Source organism: Aricia agestis, chromosome 2, assembly GCF_905147365.1.
Source record: "Aricia agestis chromosome 2, ilAriAges1.1, whole genome shotgun sequence".
In the NCBI taxonomy this organism is placed as follows: Eukaryota; Metazoa; Arthropoda; class Insecta; order Lepidoptera; family Lycaenidae; genus Aricia; species Aricia agestis.
In genome coordinates, this window is record NC_056407.1 from 860223 (window position 1) to 879494 (window position 19272).

Below are 19272 nucleotides of genomic sequence, written 5' to 3' on the forward strand. Positions count from 1 at the left end.
AATCAACTTGTTTCGAGAATATCAAGTCTTTGTGTGCAAACTATCGCAAAGATTCTTCGTCTCGAAAAACTGAAGAGTACCTCAACATACGTTTGTCATCTCTGGAAGAACAGTGGAGAGACTTCGAGGCGAGAAATGCCTTATTACTACTGGAACTGGAAGACAAAAATATAAATTATTTTTCTGAAGACGTCTACAACAAAACTAAAGAAATGTATTTAGCAACGAAAACGGACATAAACAACAGACTTAAATACTTGCAACAGCAAAAACAGAGTGTGAATTTTGATTTAAGTGACATTTCTGTTGACTACGCTCAAGGCTGCGAGGACGGAAAATCTGAAGAATTGCAACAACTTTTAAATAGACAAGAATGCAATTTTAATGCGATTTATCGTGCAATGGCTAAAATCGACATCACTAGAGTTAGTGAAAAGTGGGAGCTGGAAGATAATTTGAACATTTTAAAATCGAAGTGGGAGTCCATCGACAAACTGCACTGGGAAATCGACTTTCAGCTGAAGGGGTCTAACGATCATTATTACCAGGTGTACTCAGATATCGAAGAAAAATATGATGACTTGCGAAAACAACTTCAATCTAAAATTTGGTCGAATGCTCACTATCAGCAGTCGGCACCGAAAATGGAAATACCTGATTTTTATGGAAACTACAGTAAGTGGATATCTTTTAAGGATTTGTTTCTCGAAACGATCCATAACAACCCAACAATTAATAAAGCACAAAAAATGAAACACCTGAAAACTAAATTGAAGGGGGAAGCAGAAAGTCTGGTACAGCATTTATCCGTCTGTGCTGAAAACTACAATTCCTGCTGGGATATTTTAGTGCAACGGTATGATAATCGCCGCTTACAATTTTCATCGTTTTTCAACACAATGATGAGTCTCCCTGTTATACAGCAACCTGACGCCAACAATCTCAAGAAAATGCATGACGCCATCAAGGAGTGCATGAACGGCATAGCTAACATCGGGCTGGATACGGCAACGTGGAATCCAATGATCGTGCATCTAATGTTACCAAAATTAGATTCAACAACTTTAAATGATTATATGAACGAAATTCGAGACCACAGAGAGTTACAAAATTTGCAAGATTTTTTATATTTTTTGGAGTGCAAGTTTATGGCATATGAAACTGCAAAGTCAACAAAATCTGCGAAAAATACCACTTCCGAAAAAACATCTCATTGGAAACCTGCTAACAACAAACAACCTGTAAAAAAATTTACATATGATTTTAAGAAAACTTATAACTATCACGCTACTTATGGAAAATGCCCGAATTGTAATGGAAATCATGTTTTAATGCAATGTGCTAAATTTATTAACATGGATATTGCCCAGCGGAATCACACCGTCGCGAAGTTGAAACTCTGCAAAAATTGTCTTTATAGCCACAATAACGAAGAATGTAAATCGGCGAAAACATGTAAGGAGTGTAACATGAAACATCATACCATGTTACACAACGTGAACTGGGTAATTCCAGCGAATGGCAAAAATAACCTTGGACAACAAGCGTCCTCTTCTCAGCAACAAGCTTCGAATCACTTATCATCGGATAAAACTGAAATTTTACTAACTACTACTCTACTCAAAATAAAGGCCTATGATGGCACTTACGTTAAACTTAGGGCCCTCTTGGATCAGGGCTCGCAAGTAAACTTAATAACAGAAAATGCTGCACAGATATTACGCCTGCCGAGGAAGAGGTTCGCCGCTACCATCTCGGGGGTTGGTTCAGTATCTGGTGATTGCAGGGGTCAACTAAACTTATCCTGTAAATCAATACACTCTGAATACGACTTCGAAGTACAAGCACTTATAATGAAAAAACTTACAAATAACTTACCGAATGCTACTTTCGAAAAATCGAACTGGCCTCATCTGGAAAACTTACAGCTGGCTGATCCTGACTTCAACATTTCGCGCCCCATCGACTTACTTTTGGGTGCCGATGTTTACTCTAACATTATACTGGATGGAGTTTTAAAAGGAAGCTGTCAATCCCCTGTGGCACAACAGACACATCTAGGATGGATCCTATGTGGGAAAATGAAAACTTTTAATTGCCACGTGACCTTGGTGAATTTTGACGAATTAGCTAAATACTGGGAAAGCGAAGAAATACATAATTCGGAAGATATTTCCAAGGACGATCAGTGTGAACAATTTTATTCGAGAACAGTACAACGAGCTGCCGACGGAAAATATGTTGTGAAGATGCCACTCCGCCCTAACCTTGAAGAAAAATTAGGTTCGTCGAAACCCATCGCGGTCTCACAATTTTTACAACTGGAAAAACGGCTCGCTAAAAATAAAAAACTTTCAACTATGTACAAAGAATTTATCAGAGAATACGCGGATCTTGGCCATATGAAACTTTCGTCTCATATAACACCCGCCGACTGTTACTTACCACATCACGGCGTTCTGAAAGAGAGCTCTACAACGACCAAATTGAGAGTAGTCTTTAATGCATCTCAAAAAACATCGAGTGGCCACAGTTTGAACAGCCTTTTAGAAAAAGGCCCAAATCTTCAAAAAGATATTCAGTCGCTTATTTTGAAGTGGAGAACATACAAATTTGCCTTTACTGCTGATATCGAAAAAATGTATCGATGTGTGTGGATAAATGAAGATCAGCAACACCTGCAAAAAATTGTCTGGCGGGATTCACCAGAACAGCCTCTTCAAGAATATCAACTTTGTACAGTGACCTACGGTACCAAACCCGCTCCTTGGCTGGCCTTACGTACACTGAAACAACTCGCCATGGATGATGGTCATAAGTTCCCCGCTGCAGCTGCAGAGGTCCTGAAAAACCACTTCTTCGTAGATGACCTTGTGAGTGGTGAACGATCATTCGAAGCCGCCAAGAAGTTACAGCGGTCCCTAATCGATTTACTAAAAGGTGCGGGAATGAATTTACGAAAATGGTCCAGCAACTACCCAACTTTATTAGAAGACTTACCTAAAGAGCAAATTTCAACAACAAACAGCTTCGACTTCAAAACTGATGAAACATCAAAAACGTTGGGACTTACCTGGAACACCAGCAGCGACACCTTTCACCTAAAATGGCCTGTAAAACAAAGTACAACACAATTAACAAAACGACTATTATTGTCCGAAATTTCGAAGTTTTATGATCCGCTGGGATGGCTGTCTCCGGTGACCATTACTGCAAAATTACTATTTCAAAGGGTTTGGACTCTAAACATTGATTGGGACGACGAAATTCCCCAAAATATTGAGAAAGAATGGCAGAAACTAAAAATAGAATTGCCATTAATTCACAACATAACTCTGAAAAGATGGATTGGCGAAACAAAACAAGATATAGAATTACTGGGTTTCTGTGATGCAAGCGAGAAAGCTTACGCTTGTGTTATATACAGTCGCGTGAAAAATTCCGACGGAGCTCCGGTAATTACGCTTCTTGTATCTCGTACACGGGTGGCTCCTATAGCACAAAAAACAACCCTGCCGAGACTTGAATTGTGTGGTGCCTTACTGTTGGCTAAACTTATGGAAAAAACTCAGAAAGTTTTTTCGGAATACAATCTGAAAATTCAAGCATGGTGTGACTCGCAAGTAGTTCTCGCGTGGCTCCAAGGGGACACTACTAAAAGAGAGGCCTACATATCCAATCGAGTTACAAAAATAAAACGCATTATACCTACCACACAATGGCGTTACATTAAGTCAGAGATTAATCCAGCTGACTGTGCAAGCAGAGGCATTTTACCTACCAAACTAATGACCTTCGATCTATGGTTTCAAGGCCCTGCATTTTTGAAGAAATTTGAAACAGATGAGACTGCAACCTACAAAACATATTATACAAACATCGGCTGCAAAGAAAAGAAAAATCAAGAGACTTCGTCAAATCAGGAAGATGATAATTGGATAACAACCTTGATAAATAAATGCAGCTCATTAACAAAACTTTTCCGAGTTACTGCTTGGATATTACGTTGCATAACAAATATGAGCGCTAAAAGGAAATCTGAGTCCCCGTACCTGACTACTACCGAACTAACTGCAGCAAGAAATATTATTATTAAAACCATACAACAGATACACTTCAATCAAGAATATAAACAACTTTTGAAAAATGAGAATGTGTCAAAAAGGAGCGCAATTATGAAGCTGAACCCGTACCTAGACGAAGATAAGATAATTCGCGTGGGCGGGCGCCTCCAAAACTCATACTTACCTGTGGAAATGAAAAACCCAATTATCATACCACATAAAAGTCGATTAACGCAACTGTTGATTAAATATTCCCATTTAATTACACTGCATGGTGGAGCTCGGCTGACGTTAAGTCACATACGACAGCGATATTGGATCGTCGGCGGCAACAGGGCTGTCAAAACTGAACTTCGAAAATGTGTGCGCTGCCATCGTTTTACACAAACCGACAACCATCAACTGATGAGTAATCTTCCGCAACAGAGAGTAACCCCATGTCGACCCTTTACATTTACAGGGGTTGACTACTCTGGTTACATCGAACTGAAAATAAACAAAGGCAGAGGCGTTAAAACTTCTAAGGGATATATTGCAATATTCATATGTATGGCTACCAAAGCCGTCCATATTGAACTTGTTTCCGATCTCGGCACTGAAACATTCATAGCAGCTTTTCAACGACTATGTTCAAGGCGTGGCACCCCTAAACATATGTACTCAGATTGTGGAACTAATTTCATCGGCGCTGCAAAGGTGCTACGTAAGGAATTCATAAATTTCAAAGACATCATGACATCGGAATTTTTTGATGAATTAGCTAAACTGGAGGTCGAGTGGCATTTTAACGCCCCTGCCTGGCCGACCGCGGGCGGTTTGTGGGAAGGCGCCGTCAAATCCATGAAACGACATTTACGACGAGTACTAGGTGACCAGAAACTTACCTACGAGGAGATGTCAATGCTACTGACAAAAATAGAAGCCTGCTTGAACTCGAGGCCCTTGTGCCCTCTTACTGAAGATCCGGAAGAATTTTACAACTGTTTAACACCGGGCCATTTCATCACTGGCGGCGCGATAATGACGTTACCATTATCGGATTACACTGATGTTCACATTGGCGTACGTCGTCGATGGCAACTTGTAGAACAAATGTTTCAACAATACTGGAAAAATTGGTCCAACGAATACCTAACACAACTGCAAACTCGGAGCAAATGGAACAAACCTACGAAAAATATCAGCGTCGGCGATATCGTACTGATCAAAGACAACAACTTACCTCCTGGAAAATGGGCCCTAGGGCGGGTGCTCGAAACTCATCCAGGCGCTGACGGGTATGTCCGAGTTACGACCATCAAGACTCGAACAGGGGTAATCAAACGTCCTGTAACAAAACTATCACCTTTACCGTTGGGCTCTGAAATCGAAAACCAAGAAGAAGAACCCACACGAGGCCAAGAAGAAGATCCCACAACTGAGGAGGAACAAAGGTCAAATTCTGAAAACAAAAGCAGAAAAGGTCGAAATAAATTATCGAGTTTTTTACTAACGATTCTGACAATGTTTACATTTATATCTGGATCATATGGGTCAAGAGCTCAAATTACAACCTTAGAACATGAGCGCCCTATCTATTATGATGCAATCGGTAAAATGCAGATGGAACACAATGAATGGACTTTAATTATGTATTACAACATAACAACGTACTGGGAAGGAACTCGTCGTGTCGAAAACTATTTTAATTCCGTGAAAGATTTGTGTCACAGTGCGAACATACAAAACTGCAGAACTATCGTAGAACAATTAAGTCACGAGATAGAACTGCTCGGTCATTATAACTCGATTTTGATAAATCCGCACAAACATTTGACTAGCAGAAAGAAACGCGGTTTGGTGGACGGAGTGGGCTACGTAGCCAATAGCTTGTTTGGAATTTTGGACCAACGTTTTGCTGAAAAATATGAAAATGACATACAAAGAATTCAGAGTAACGAGGACTATTTACTTGAGCTAATAAAAAACCAAACTAGCATCGTGGAATTAGAAAACAAAGTACTGAAGAAAAGTGAAGATAACATTCAACGGCAATTCGATATGATGGACCGCTTTGTCAACCAAACTAACTTAAACATGGCAACAATTAGAACGGAAATGCAGATTCTCTCCGCTACTACCTATTTGAACTCGGCATCATTGACTGTGTATCTTCTCATCAACAGCTTAAAGACTTTCCAAAACATGCTGTTCAATTCGCTTACAAACGTCTACCAAGGACATATAGATGTGCACCTGATATCTCCAGCTCATCTTATACAGCAATTGAACGAAATATCCGGGAGAATTCCGAAAGACTTATCATTACCTGTAGAAAACTATAAAGAAGATATAAAGGATCTCTACACGTTGATATATGTGAAGGCGCGAGTCACCGAAAACTATTTTCTTTTTGAAATGCATATACCACTTGTGTCAAATGAAGATTTCAACTTATACAGGACAATACCATTGCCTGTGAAAAACAATGAAAACTACGCATATATACGAATTTCCTCGAAATACATCGCAGTGAACTTAGAGAAAAATATATACATTTCGCTAGAAGAAGATGATCTTAAGACCTGTCTCCAAAAAAGCTCAGATAAAATTATATGCAAAACAAATAAACCTATTTTTGACTTGCATAGCAACGGAGCTCCATGTGAAGCTAAATTACTGTCACATCAAAACCTCGAGCCCTGTGACGTCAAAAGCGCGTCATGCAAGGACGCGTGGCTCGAGTTGCATTCGTCGAACAAGTGGCTCGTCATATGCTGCGATACGTGCACTTTACGATCCATATGTGACAGTGACGTGACCTCACATACTATGACGTCATCGGGAATAGTATCGCTGCCACAAGGATGTGTACTCCAGTCGAATGACTTAACGATATACGCGCATAATCGTTACAACAACCGTTTGAAGTTAGATTATGAGGTTGCAAGTACAGCGCTGGACAATTCTGTAAACAAAATAGTGAATTTTACATACGACTACACTCCGAATTTGTTCCAGTCTACAGCACGTGACACAAAAATAATCGCTCAAGAGATTGCCGAGCAAAAGGAGCGGGAAAAACACTTTCCGTCGCCTATCATATCAGCGCATGACATACACCAGTATGTCATCACATACTTATTATTGGTAGTAGCGCTTGTTATTGGCCTCGTGTGGGTTCTGAGGAAATATCCCCACTGTTTAAAGAAAAAAAAGAGCCATCCACTTGCACCCACTGAAGATATCGAACTTCAAACATTTCACCGGCGGCGTCACAACCGACGAGATGATGGTGTTCAAGTCCAAGTCATGCCACCACCGAAGCCACCACGAAGCGAAAACACCAGTAGAACCAACTTTGCTTTTAATTTTGATTAATTTCAATTTTAAGTAATTTTGTTGTGAAAAGTCATTTTATACTTATTTTTACTTTTACCTTTATATTTTAACTTTTATATTTCTTTACATTTATACTTAAGCTAATGAACTATTTCATTTATTGTTAATTGATATTTTTATTGTTTTTTTGGGTTGCCAAGATGTACGGTTTGTACATACCTAACTTAATACGTTGACGCGCCGTGTCGTCATTGTGGTGTCAAATTATTTTATTATATTCCAGGTTTAGCAGTGCACTTAGCAACGCGTACTTGTTAACACGTTAACATTTGTGAACTTACATAATAAAGGTGCTCAAACAACATACTCTTTTCGAACTCTACTAAACTTCCCCTTGGATCCCTACAGTTAGTCTATATCAGCGTCTGAACAAATGCGCCAAATTTCAAAAGCGTATGTATGTATGAAAGTATGTATGTATGTATATTTTTATGTTTGTGTTTGCATATCTCTGGAACTACCATTCCGATTTCAATAATTCTGTTTTCGTTGTACTAGGTATTATTTAACTTAAAAAAAAGGTATCGTTCAACTTAGGGAATAGTGCAACTTTCATCAAAATCGGTTCAGTAGTTTTGGAGATAGGTAGTTTTGATTCTCAATTGTAAACAATTTTGAAGTCGGTTTTATCTTTTTAAAATACAGTTATTTAAGTAAATATACTTACGATTACGTCCACGAGAAGTACCTAATACGTGTGTCTGACTATCTTGGCTTATTCATACCAGAACCGTAAAGTGATTTTGATTGGTATAGATGTACGTATAGTCGTATGCACTTTGAGTTCTGGGAAAGGACATAAGTGAAAACTCCTTGAATCTTATATCTTTAAACGAGCAATTCTTGTATATATATATATATATATATATATATATATATATATATATATATATATATATAATTGGAATCTCGGATACGGCTCCAACGATTTTTATGAAATTTAGTATATAGGGGGTTTTGGGGGCGATAAATCGATCTAGCTAGGAATTATTTTCAGAAAATGTCTTTTAATGCGTGTTTTGTATCGTGTATCGATAATCGATAAACAGAAAAATATGACTCTTCCTGACATCTATTGGCGAATAATAATACTATTTTGTAAGCAACTAATTGTTTTAACGACCAGCAGATGGCGTTATTAAGTAACACGAAGTCAATGAGTGTTTGCTATACCGAGCAAAGCTCGGTCATCCAGGTACTTTTCATAAAAAGAGGAGTATAACAGTTCTCGATTGACAATAATCTAATATTGCAAGCTATGTATGTAACGGAAAAACTATCACGCCTATTGATTTATGCTTTAGTGCAGTAATTTTTATTTATATGTTGATGTTTTATCATCGGTCAGTCAAGGTTTGGTTACTATTAAAATATTAAAAAAAAACTGCCTTCAAGATTAGTACCACGCAGAAAAACGACGCGAGCCCTCGCAAAGCTCGGCTTTAAGCTAGTTTTCTAGTCCTTTTGTCTATTTACGTTGTATTTCCTTTGATGCACATAAATAAAAAAGCCCAAATGGGATATTTCAACCGTAGTGTATACGCAATAACAAATAAAACATAAAGTGCGCGTTTCAAACTATAAAACACATACAGACACTCACTACGACCGGCTTTTATAATAACTTTTTTAGTGTTCACTCGTAAAAGAATGGCAGAAAGTTTTTTGATGGTTAATACATAACAATAAAAGCAAAAAACTAGCTTAACATCTATCGAATTATATAATCCTACAGTTACTAAAAAGCCTACTAGCCTGGGCTATTCTCGAGAAAGTGTTTACCCATTTACATGTATAGTCCAAAGATTTCTATATTCAAAGTGAGGTAGACGAGCCACGCGCTAAATGTTCCACCGTTCAAACGGAGCTAATTCACACCGTTGCAGTCAGTGTTCACTGGCGCGCTGTACGCGACGGCCATGTGCGGACCTACGAAAAAGTTTCATTTTAAGTGTAATGGGGCTGTATCTCCTTCTAAAACGCATTTTAACTATAGTTTAAGTTTAATTAATATTATTATTAATTTGTACATAATGGAATTAGGCTGCCTTTCCACCAGAGCTGAGCGGAGCTGTGTTGCGAGAAATGTATTTTGAAAACCAATAGAATCGCTTCAACGACATGACTTTGCCATGACGTCGTTCAGCGCGGCAATGCTATTGGTCTATTCTCTTCTCTATTCTATTCTCAAAAACACATTCCTCGTAACACAGCTCCGCTCAGCTCTGGTGGAAACGCAGCCTTATGCTTGCGATCGGTATATGACCGAATACCATAGGCCATCCTTGTTGGATGATTCTTATTTTAATATTTATTATTTGCAGATTTTAATCGGATGAGACGCTACGATGGAGAAAACGTAAATTTGTCTGTCTGTTGAGCTCTTTCCTGTACTGTACACTGTAAACAATCCAATATACTGAATTCTGAATAAATGATAATATACTTAAATCTATAATTATACTCAAATCGCGGAACTCGGTCTGTAGCGGTCATTGACTCCCTGTCAAAAAATATTTTATTCATAAATAATTTTCTATACAAACCGCGATTGACAATGAAGTGACAGATGTTTCTAGAATGAGGGTGATATCATATTTTGCATACATGATGTGAACACAGTATGAATTATATCACTTCAAACTCATTAATAGTTGGAGATTATCATTCAAAGTTGGTTACTTGGTTACCCCAAGACGTTTTCCGATGCAACTATAATACTAGTCTGATTCTTTACAAGAATCCAATTTTATTCTTAAGTTAACAGAATGCAGTGCGAGTATTTTTCACATAGCTCCTAGACTAGAAAGGTCAATAGCTATGTCCACATTATGCGCTTTCGTCTTCAATTTTCGTCATTTTCTTTCATTCAACTTGAATGCCTCAACGAACGCAACGCCAACATTGTCATTTTTGAAGTTTTGGATACGGTCAGAGGGCATGCCTCACGTTCGCTGTTAACTGCGCTATAACGCATGCCCATGATGAACAGAAAAAGGTACAGTGTGGAAAAAGCTAATAGCTATGTCCACATTATGCGCTTTCGTCTTCAATTTTCGTCATCTTCTTTCATTCAACTTTCGTTTTGGCGCATTCAATAATTGAATCGAATGCAACGCCAACATTATCATTTTTGTTTTTTGGATACGCTTAGAGAGCATACGTCGCGGGCATGCCTCACCTTCGCTGTTGACTGCGCTATAACGCATGCCCTTGACGAACAGAAAAAGGCACAGTGTGGACAAAGCTAATGACCGCTGGTACCACCTTATATTGTTCTGACTTTAGTTTTACAGCAATATTATTATTGTTTCTGTGGTATTTTTTAGGTTGTTTAACTTTTATTCATTGCGAATTTGTGGTAAAATACGTCTGATTCATTTCGATGTGGGTCCCAAGACAGTTTTAGCAATTAGCATCTTAATATCAAGGCAAAGCCGAACCGGGGAAATATCAAACCGAACCGGTGGTAGGCAACATGTAGTTCAACATTCTGAAAATATTTGATTCAAATTTATTCAGAAATAAAACAATTTTTATTTTATTTAAAAGTTTACATTTTACAAATGCCCGCTTAAAAAATACTATTACTGTCTTCATGTATAATATTACGGTTATAACATAATACATAATATTCGCGTGACAAACAAAGCACAACATCTACATATCGCGACGGAGCGGGCGAAGGAAGCTCTAAGATTATACGCCTGATTAAATATTTTCGCTCCAATGCAAATAAAAGCCAGGGGGAACATTCCCAGGGAGATTTCTATGTTCGTACCCGTCATATGTCTACCGAACGTCACTACAATGTTATGTAACCTTAAAAAGACTTCTTTGATTTATATAACTGGATATTTACTTATACAGAGTGATTATTAATCGACTTTTTAGAATTAATATACTCCTGAATGGCATTAAGAAGTTTTACAGCCAAAGCAACTTTTGTACTTGAAAAATTCTAACCCAGTAGGTCACTTGGCTGATTCCTTTATTCTATGCGAATAAAATTTCAGATGTGACGTATTATTTCCGTCACGATGTGACAAAAAACCGTGACGCGGCGTTTTTGAAAAGGGTCCGCGGGCCGGGGTTATTATTTAACCGTAAAAAGGTTGAAAAGTAAATTCGTTAGTGTTCAAATTCATAAAGTACCTTATCATTTAATTAAGGGCGGACTTCTCATTTTATTTTGCCCTTATCGTGAACCGATCTAGGTTGAAATTTTCTTGTTGTGGTGTTCAACATTTTAGTACTCAAATAGACTTTTTACAACTTGCTTTTGTCGACGTCCTTGTTATTTCAAGGGGTCTCCCACGGATACATGGTTTTTCGGACATAATAACTATTTCATTAGCCAATGTGTAAATCCAAAGCGTATATAATCTACTATTAACTGTGGGAAATCCGTCGACTGTTCAAAATTAACACATTCGTTTTTGCCTTTACAATTTTATTGGTATGTTCAATAGGGTGTTTGTAGTGAATTCAATTGGTTTAACACTAAAATTGGGATTCCCTTTATTTCCACAATCGCAAAAAATAATTTAAGTTCTGTGTGATTTTTCCTCCATTAAGTCCTTTGGAATTTAGTCTCTATTTCCTCTTTTCTTCAATAAAAATGCGAACGCGCTGAAGTGAGTGGTATTTATGGTGTGATGTTATATCGGCACGAGTTCCGGGTGAAATATTATAGAAATAAGGGAGCGGTATGAAGAATGGCCCCATCGATAAACAGGAAGTGACGGCGAAACAAATTCCCCCGGTAACCCTTACCGCCGGCCGCGCGATGGCAGTTAAATAAAAACATCAGCTGGGTATCAGGCTCACGTCACTCTCCAGCCTATATTGTATTCATACTTCTTAAAAAGCATAAACCCATAATATAATACCTAAGAATTTTGAACGGTAGGTTTCAAGAAACATCAAGATGGTCATGTTCTAAGATCCGAACTCAACATCGACCTTCACTGAGCTGATGATAGAATGGAAAATATTTTATTGTTATTATATTACAGTGTATTAGAAAATATATCAAGAATAGGCCTAAAAAATCCGTAACAGACTATTTTTTACTATTAAGTAAAATATGAGATGAAAATCGAGAAAAGAATGTTTTTTTAAGACAATGCCAGCTGAAATAAGCTTTGGGTCTGGGTTCTAAGGTACTCGTCACTTCTGTTGGGTCCTTAGAACCTCTGCTACATTTTAGGGAGATCGCAGATCTCCCTTAACAACATTTTTTAACGCCGAACTTTGGCACGTTGCCCTATTAGTACAAACGACCTATTGCCATATTAGTACTTATTTAAAAAATATGAATCAATGGTTACATTAATTGAACAATTACATCTAGGAATAAATGAAACTGAGTGTTCAACAAACCGGCGAACGACGCATACTGGCTGCCGTTGTCCGACATAATATAACACGTTATTGAATTACGACTCAACGATTATCAATTTAGACCGATAATTATTGCTGATGATTACTCTGTGCCGAATATTTCTCTCGTCAGTGTGAGTGCTAAACTACCGCAATCACAACTTTTATAAATTAATTGTTATGACATAATTATTTGTGCTCCAATTACCTGTGATTGACTAATTTTAATATTTGAATGAATTATTGGATTGCAAATTAAGTAGCAATCATGAAAATATTTCGGGAAAGTTAATTTTGGCAAAGTGAGTGTACAACTACTTTACTATTGTACCTACTGTAAACAATATCATACTATCTATTGTCACTTGTCTATGTTTACCATGCATGCTCTATATAAAGACAATTGTAGAGAGAGCGCCTAGGTTAGGTTAGGTTCCAAATTCCAATAGTAATTTTGGACTATTAAACTGTGATAGGCTAAAAATGGCGAAGTGATAAAGGCAGGCATATCTTCCTATAAGATGATGTTTTGTTAAAACAAATAGAGATGCTTAAAGGTTAGGTTTAAGAATTACTTAACCCTTTTCCTTTTTTGTTATTAGAAATTATAAGGAAATTAACACATACATAATATTATGTTTCATCATTGAGTAATATTAAAGTAGGTATTCAAGTCATTGTAGCACACTAAATTCTAATGTTAGAGTTTTGTTTGGGAAGCGAACGATAAAATTCCTCCTTCGGCAAATCCACCGCCGCAGACCGCAAGACGGTGGATTGTTTCAAACTGAGAAGTTCGCCCCATCTGTTTACAGCTGAATATCGACTATGGAATAAGGATCAATTCACACTAGCGACTATAGTCTGATCAGTGTAAGCACGACCCTCGTAGCATACTAAAATTATGCTACGAGGGTCGCGCTTAAACTGGTCAGAATATAAACATATTTTGGGCTAGTAAGATATAAGAAGCAGATGGATCAACTCCTGATAGCAATTGTCGCCGATTATTTTCATAGTATTTCAGTCATAAGAAAGCAAATTCAACCTTCTGTCCAACCATAATGCCTTCCTTGATAAGTTTGGATTCGTCACCTCATTACAATTACTTCCTAATTTGTTTCATTTCATTTTTCTATCTATTAAAAAATATATTCTTACGAGATTTTGCCCGCGGCTTCGCTCGCGTTAAGAAGTATTATTATATACAAACTTTCATCCCCTATTTTAACCCCTTGGAGGTGGAATTGATCAAAATCCTTTAGCGAATGCCTACGTCATAACATCTACCTGCATGCCAAATTTCAGCCCGATCCGTCCAGTGGTTTGGGCTGTGCGTTGATAAATATAAATAATATCTATCGACGCTTCACACCACGTCAGTCTGGCCCCGTGGTAAGTACCTGAAGGACTTGTGTTACAGGTACCAGACAACGGATATATATTTAATACTTTTTATACGAGTACTATACATATATTTAAGATTTTTATTATATTATGATACACATATTTAATACACATCCATGACCCAGGAACTTTGAAAAACTTTTTGTTCCGTTGGCGGGATTCGAACCCGCGACCCCCGGCTTGAGCTACCAACGCGCTCACCACTGAGCCACAGAGGTCGTCAATAGATCACTATGTCAATCAGTCAGTCACCTTTGAGTTTTATATATATATATATATATATATATATGTATATATATATATATATATATATATATATATACATACATATATATATATATATATATATATATATATATATATATATATATATATATATATATATATATATATATATATATATATATATATATATATATATATATATATATATATATATATATATATATATATATATATATATATATATATATATATATATATATATATATACGCGGACCTACGCGGTCCACACATTTAAAAAAAAAATACGAAAATTACTTGCGTAAAATATTTGTCAATGAAAAAAGTGACAATTTTTGTTGGTACTGTTCATCAGTATGTCGAGACCGAAATTATTTTTTTACATAATCGAACATGTTTGGTCCGCTCACAATAGGTCGCCGGTCCGGATGCGGACCGCGGTCCGCCATTTAGTGACCCCTGATCTATAGCATTCCTGAAATCTGAATTACTAGTAGCGTAATTTTGCAAGACGCCTCATACTGTTAAGAGGAGTCCACACCGCCGTTTTTCCATACAAACGTTGTCCCCTGTTTCCTCCCTGGATAATGCCGGTAGAGTTATGATTTTTTCCCGAATATCTATGGCCACTATTAGCCCTATATATGTCCCTATGTTTTCTTTTTTTTCATAATTTTATTATTAAAAAAGATATGAACGTCCAAAAACCTAAAAAAATGGCCAGATTTTCCTCTGTGTTCAAACACCCAGAAAAGAAAACTGGCTAGAATATACAAAAAAAATTAATAAAACATATTAACACAGCTCAAGTCTTGCTTTAATTCTTAATGAAAAAAGTACTTAAATCGGTTAAGTTTTGGAGAAGGAATCAGCGGACAACGATTCGAAGATTTTCTGTTCTTTTATTAGAACTTTTGTCGTGTTGTCTCTATCGCGCTCTGCGGTGGGAGACTTGAGCCAGCAATACATTTTCAAATACCTATTTTCAATTTCTCTCGCCCTTGGTGTATCCTCTTAAGGGACAAAATACATTATTAAGCTATTGAATAGCTTTTATCGCGGGCTTTGAACGCGGCGACCGAATCAAGAAATTCCGTAACGAAAGAAACCTAACACCTGGTCGGTCGGTGCGATGTTGCCAGAGTTCGGCACGGTGTTTGTGATTGCATGAGTTTATAAAAAATGCTATGCAGTATCTTCTGCGGCGGACCCCGGATGCCACACGTATTTTTTTATTTTAATCTCTATCGCATCTCATTCAATAGCTATGATAATTTAACCTGTTCACACCAAGAAGACAATCTGTTCACTTGCTCTCTTTAACCATTAAACCATTTGGACGACCTCTGTGGCTCAGTGGTGAGCGCGTTGGTAGCTCAAGCCGGGTGTCGCGGGTTCGAATCCCGCCGACGGAACAAAAAAGTTTTCAATGTTCCCGGGTCTGGATGTGTATTAAATATGTGTATGATATAATAAAAATCTTAAATATATGTATAGTATAAAAGTATTAAATATATTTCCGTTGTCTGGTACCTGTAACACAAGTCCTTTAGGTACTTAGCACGGGGCCAGACTGACGTGGTGTGAAGCGTCCATAGATATTATTATTATTATTTCGTATTTTTGACTTTACCATAAGCATTCAGTAAATAAATTAAACTTATTTTTTTTACTCTGTTCCCTACAGAGTAAAAAAAATAAGTTTAATTTATTACCAAACCACAGTGAAACAAACTCGCATTATACAAAGCGATTGTAAATCAATCGTATACCTGAACACCCAGGCACATTTATATTCGCAACGAACTTAACCCATAAATACCTCAAAAACCCACACACCCACACTCCCACATATGTGGACGTAAGTGGATGAAGTGGGTAACTAAAATTCCCTTATAATTTTAACAAACCTTTTAACAAAACTTACTAACTTCATCATTTATCTATACTAATATTATAAATGCGAAAGTATCTCTGTCTGTCTGTCTGTCTCGCTTTCACGCCAGAACTACTGAACCGATTGTTATTAAATTTTGTACATAGATATTCTAGAGCCTGAGAAAGGACATAGGTTACTTTTTAACTGGAAAAAAGGGTTGTAAGGGGGTGTAACTTAATTTGAACAAATTTACGCATTTTCATGCGTAAATTTGTTGAAATAAAGTTAGTTCCAACAACTCATAACAGATGGCGCCAAGAGTCGCCTAGATCGTGCTATCGCTTGCTCATATGTATTTCTATAAGAGGTGGTATCATGTTGAGTTGGATTTTTCGATTCTTTTGATTGTTACACACGTTATTAATTAATAACTCACGGCTCACTTACCAATATAGATATCAGAAACAACAGCCTACCAATAATAAATCATAATTCATAAAGTTAATATACCAATTAACTTTAGTCTTTATGTAATAAATACTAAATAGTTTATGGGTAAACGTCTGTCTCGCTTTCACGCCAAAACTGAACTGAACCGATTGTTATGAAATTTTGTACACAGATAGTCTAGAGCCTAAGAAAGGACATAGGCTACTTTTTAACTGGAAAAAGGAGTTGTAAGTGGGTGAAAATGCGTAAATTCGTTCAAATTAAGTTAGTTCCAAAAACTCATAACAGATGGCGCCAAGAGTCGCTATCGCTTCCGGGGGTCGGTGTGCCTTATAAAAAAGTTTAATTAAAAAAAAGAAATATTATGTGCACACTGGACGGCTGTTTTGGGTATTTTGATTTAAGGGTAGCAGGGTTTTAAAAACTTAAAAGCTTTTGACACCAATTTTGTTGACACCGTGCGCTATAAACTGAAGTCCACGCGGATGAAGTCGCGGGCAACAGCTAGTCTAATATAATATCTATACATGAAATCAACATTTTTATTTCATACCATTTTCCCGGTCCAAGGCCTCCAATTTGAAAATTGACGTTTATTTATGCAATAAACGTCAGTTTTCAAATTGTTAGTTACCCACTTCATTAACTTACATCTTCATGTAGGGTACATACTTGATATCTTCCCAGGATTTAGATAAAAAATCTACATATCGATTTCCCGGCCGCAGATTATGATCCGACTCCGATATACTTCGGTCCGCGTGGTTTATTGGGAACATAAAATGGTAATCTTTCTTTTTTGCCTATTATATCAAACAGTTATTACATCCATACTAATATTATAAATACGAAAGTGTGTCTGTCTGTCTGTTATAGTGACGCCTAAGCCGCTGAACCGATTTTGATTATATGGAGATAGTTTGAGACCCGGGAAAGGACATTATATTATTAATTTATTATGATACTTTTTATCCCGGAAAAATGTACAGTTCCCGCGCGATAAACGAATTTTGACGCAACGGAGTTGCGGGCGACATTTAGTTATTAAATAAATCAGAGAAACTGATGATACATCCCTATGTATAATAATGAAATAGTAGACCTACTTAATTCAGTCGCATCTTCATTATCTCCCTATGTATCATCAGTTTGTGGGTATTATCTATAGGGAGTATAACGCAAAGGTCGGAGCAGAGGGCGTTGCTAGCACAAACAGCAAATAATCCGACCAAAATCAGACATGTTGCACACGTCATATCAGAATATTGACAGAAACGTTGTCAAACAAAACTTTTTCTTTACTCTCCATGCTAGTACTGCCTCCAGCGTGAAAAATTGCAGTAAGTAATATTATTTTGTCTTATATTTACGCCTTCTATAAAGAAGGCGTAAATATAAGTTTTTGTTATAAAACAATATAACATCTTAGTGTCTAAACACACTAGGCCGAAGTTACGCGGCGTAAATTCCGCATGATTACGCCCGCACGGCGACGACACACTATTCCATCGCGTTCCGTCCGTTTATTTTATGCGTTTGACATTGCGGGCGTAATCATGCGTAATTTACGCCATGTAACTTCGGCCTAGTGTGTTTAGACACTTAAAATTAAGTGTCACGTTTTGTAAACAATTTCACATTTTAACGATCTTAATTATTAAAATATAGAAATTTGTTTTCCAATATTATTATACAATAACGATAAAGTTAACTGTAAATATTTTAATTGGGACGTTTAGTGAGCACTAAAACGTGTTTCTGAAGTGTTTTGATCAGAGGATTTTGTATTAGGTCGTTACAAGTTGTTGAAGCTTTCGATGTAAGCTGATATCAGCAGAGTAAATAGTATATTAATCAACTTATTATATATGCAGAGTGATGTGATTGTTGTTAACATGATAATATGTTAACTTGGCCATATAAATATAGATTCTCTTAATTTAACAAAATAGTATACGTTTTGATACCTTTTCCAACTAAAAAGAATCATCAAAATCTGATCACAAACGGCGCAGCTATCCGCAAACAATCAGAATAATAAATGGTCGAATTGAAAAACCTCCTTTTTTAAGTCGGTTAAAAAAGATAACTTAAGGATCGACGATAGTTGGTGCTGATTGCCGACATAATACATAAAAAAAATTGTGGAAAAACTACTTATCCGTGTCTACGTTAAATTACGAGGCTTCAATGGCTTGGCTTCGTCAATTTTGACTCGCACTGATGGTACACGGATATCGTAAACATAAAACAGTCTATAGTCTAGACTTCAGACAGTGAATCTGAGCCTATGTGTCGTGTAAACATGTACGGTGACTGTACATGCTCAGTGTTTGTACACTCGACGACAGTCTGCGCCAACAATGGGTTTCACGCTTAGGAAACGTTGGGCCGTACAAAATAACAATTCAAAGTATGACTGTGTCCTCTAAACCAATTCACATACACGTAAACAAATCATAC

At 37.0% G+C, this 19272-nt stretch overlaps 1 protein-coding gene and 1 long non-coding RNA gene across 2 annotated transcripts; one reads left to right on the top strand and one right to left on the bottom strand.

The window, feature by feature from the left end:
- Window positions 1–5468: 5468 nt before the first annotated feature.
- On the top strand, window positions 5469–7078 carry LOC121736032. The gene is made up of 2 exons (XM_042127069.1): window positions 5469–6993; window positions 7065–7078. Exons 1-2 carry the CDS (start codon window positions 5568–5570, stop codon window positions 7076–7078), a joined length of 1440 nt encoding a protein of 479 aa, XP_041983003.1. The 5' UTR covers window positions 5469–5567.
- Window positions 7079–9423: 2345 nt separating this feature from the next.
- Window positions 9424–18357, bottom strand: LOC121740054. Its single transcript, XR_006037529.1, has 3 exons — window positions 18298–18357; window positions 10936–10938; window positions 9424–9435 (listed from the first exon to the last, which is right to left on the bottom strand). It is a non-coding gene; the product is annotated as an uncharacterized LOC121740054 (long non-coding RNA).
- Window positions 18358–19272: the final 915 nt, after the last annotated feature.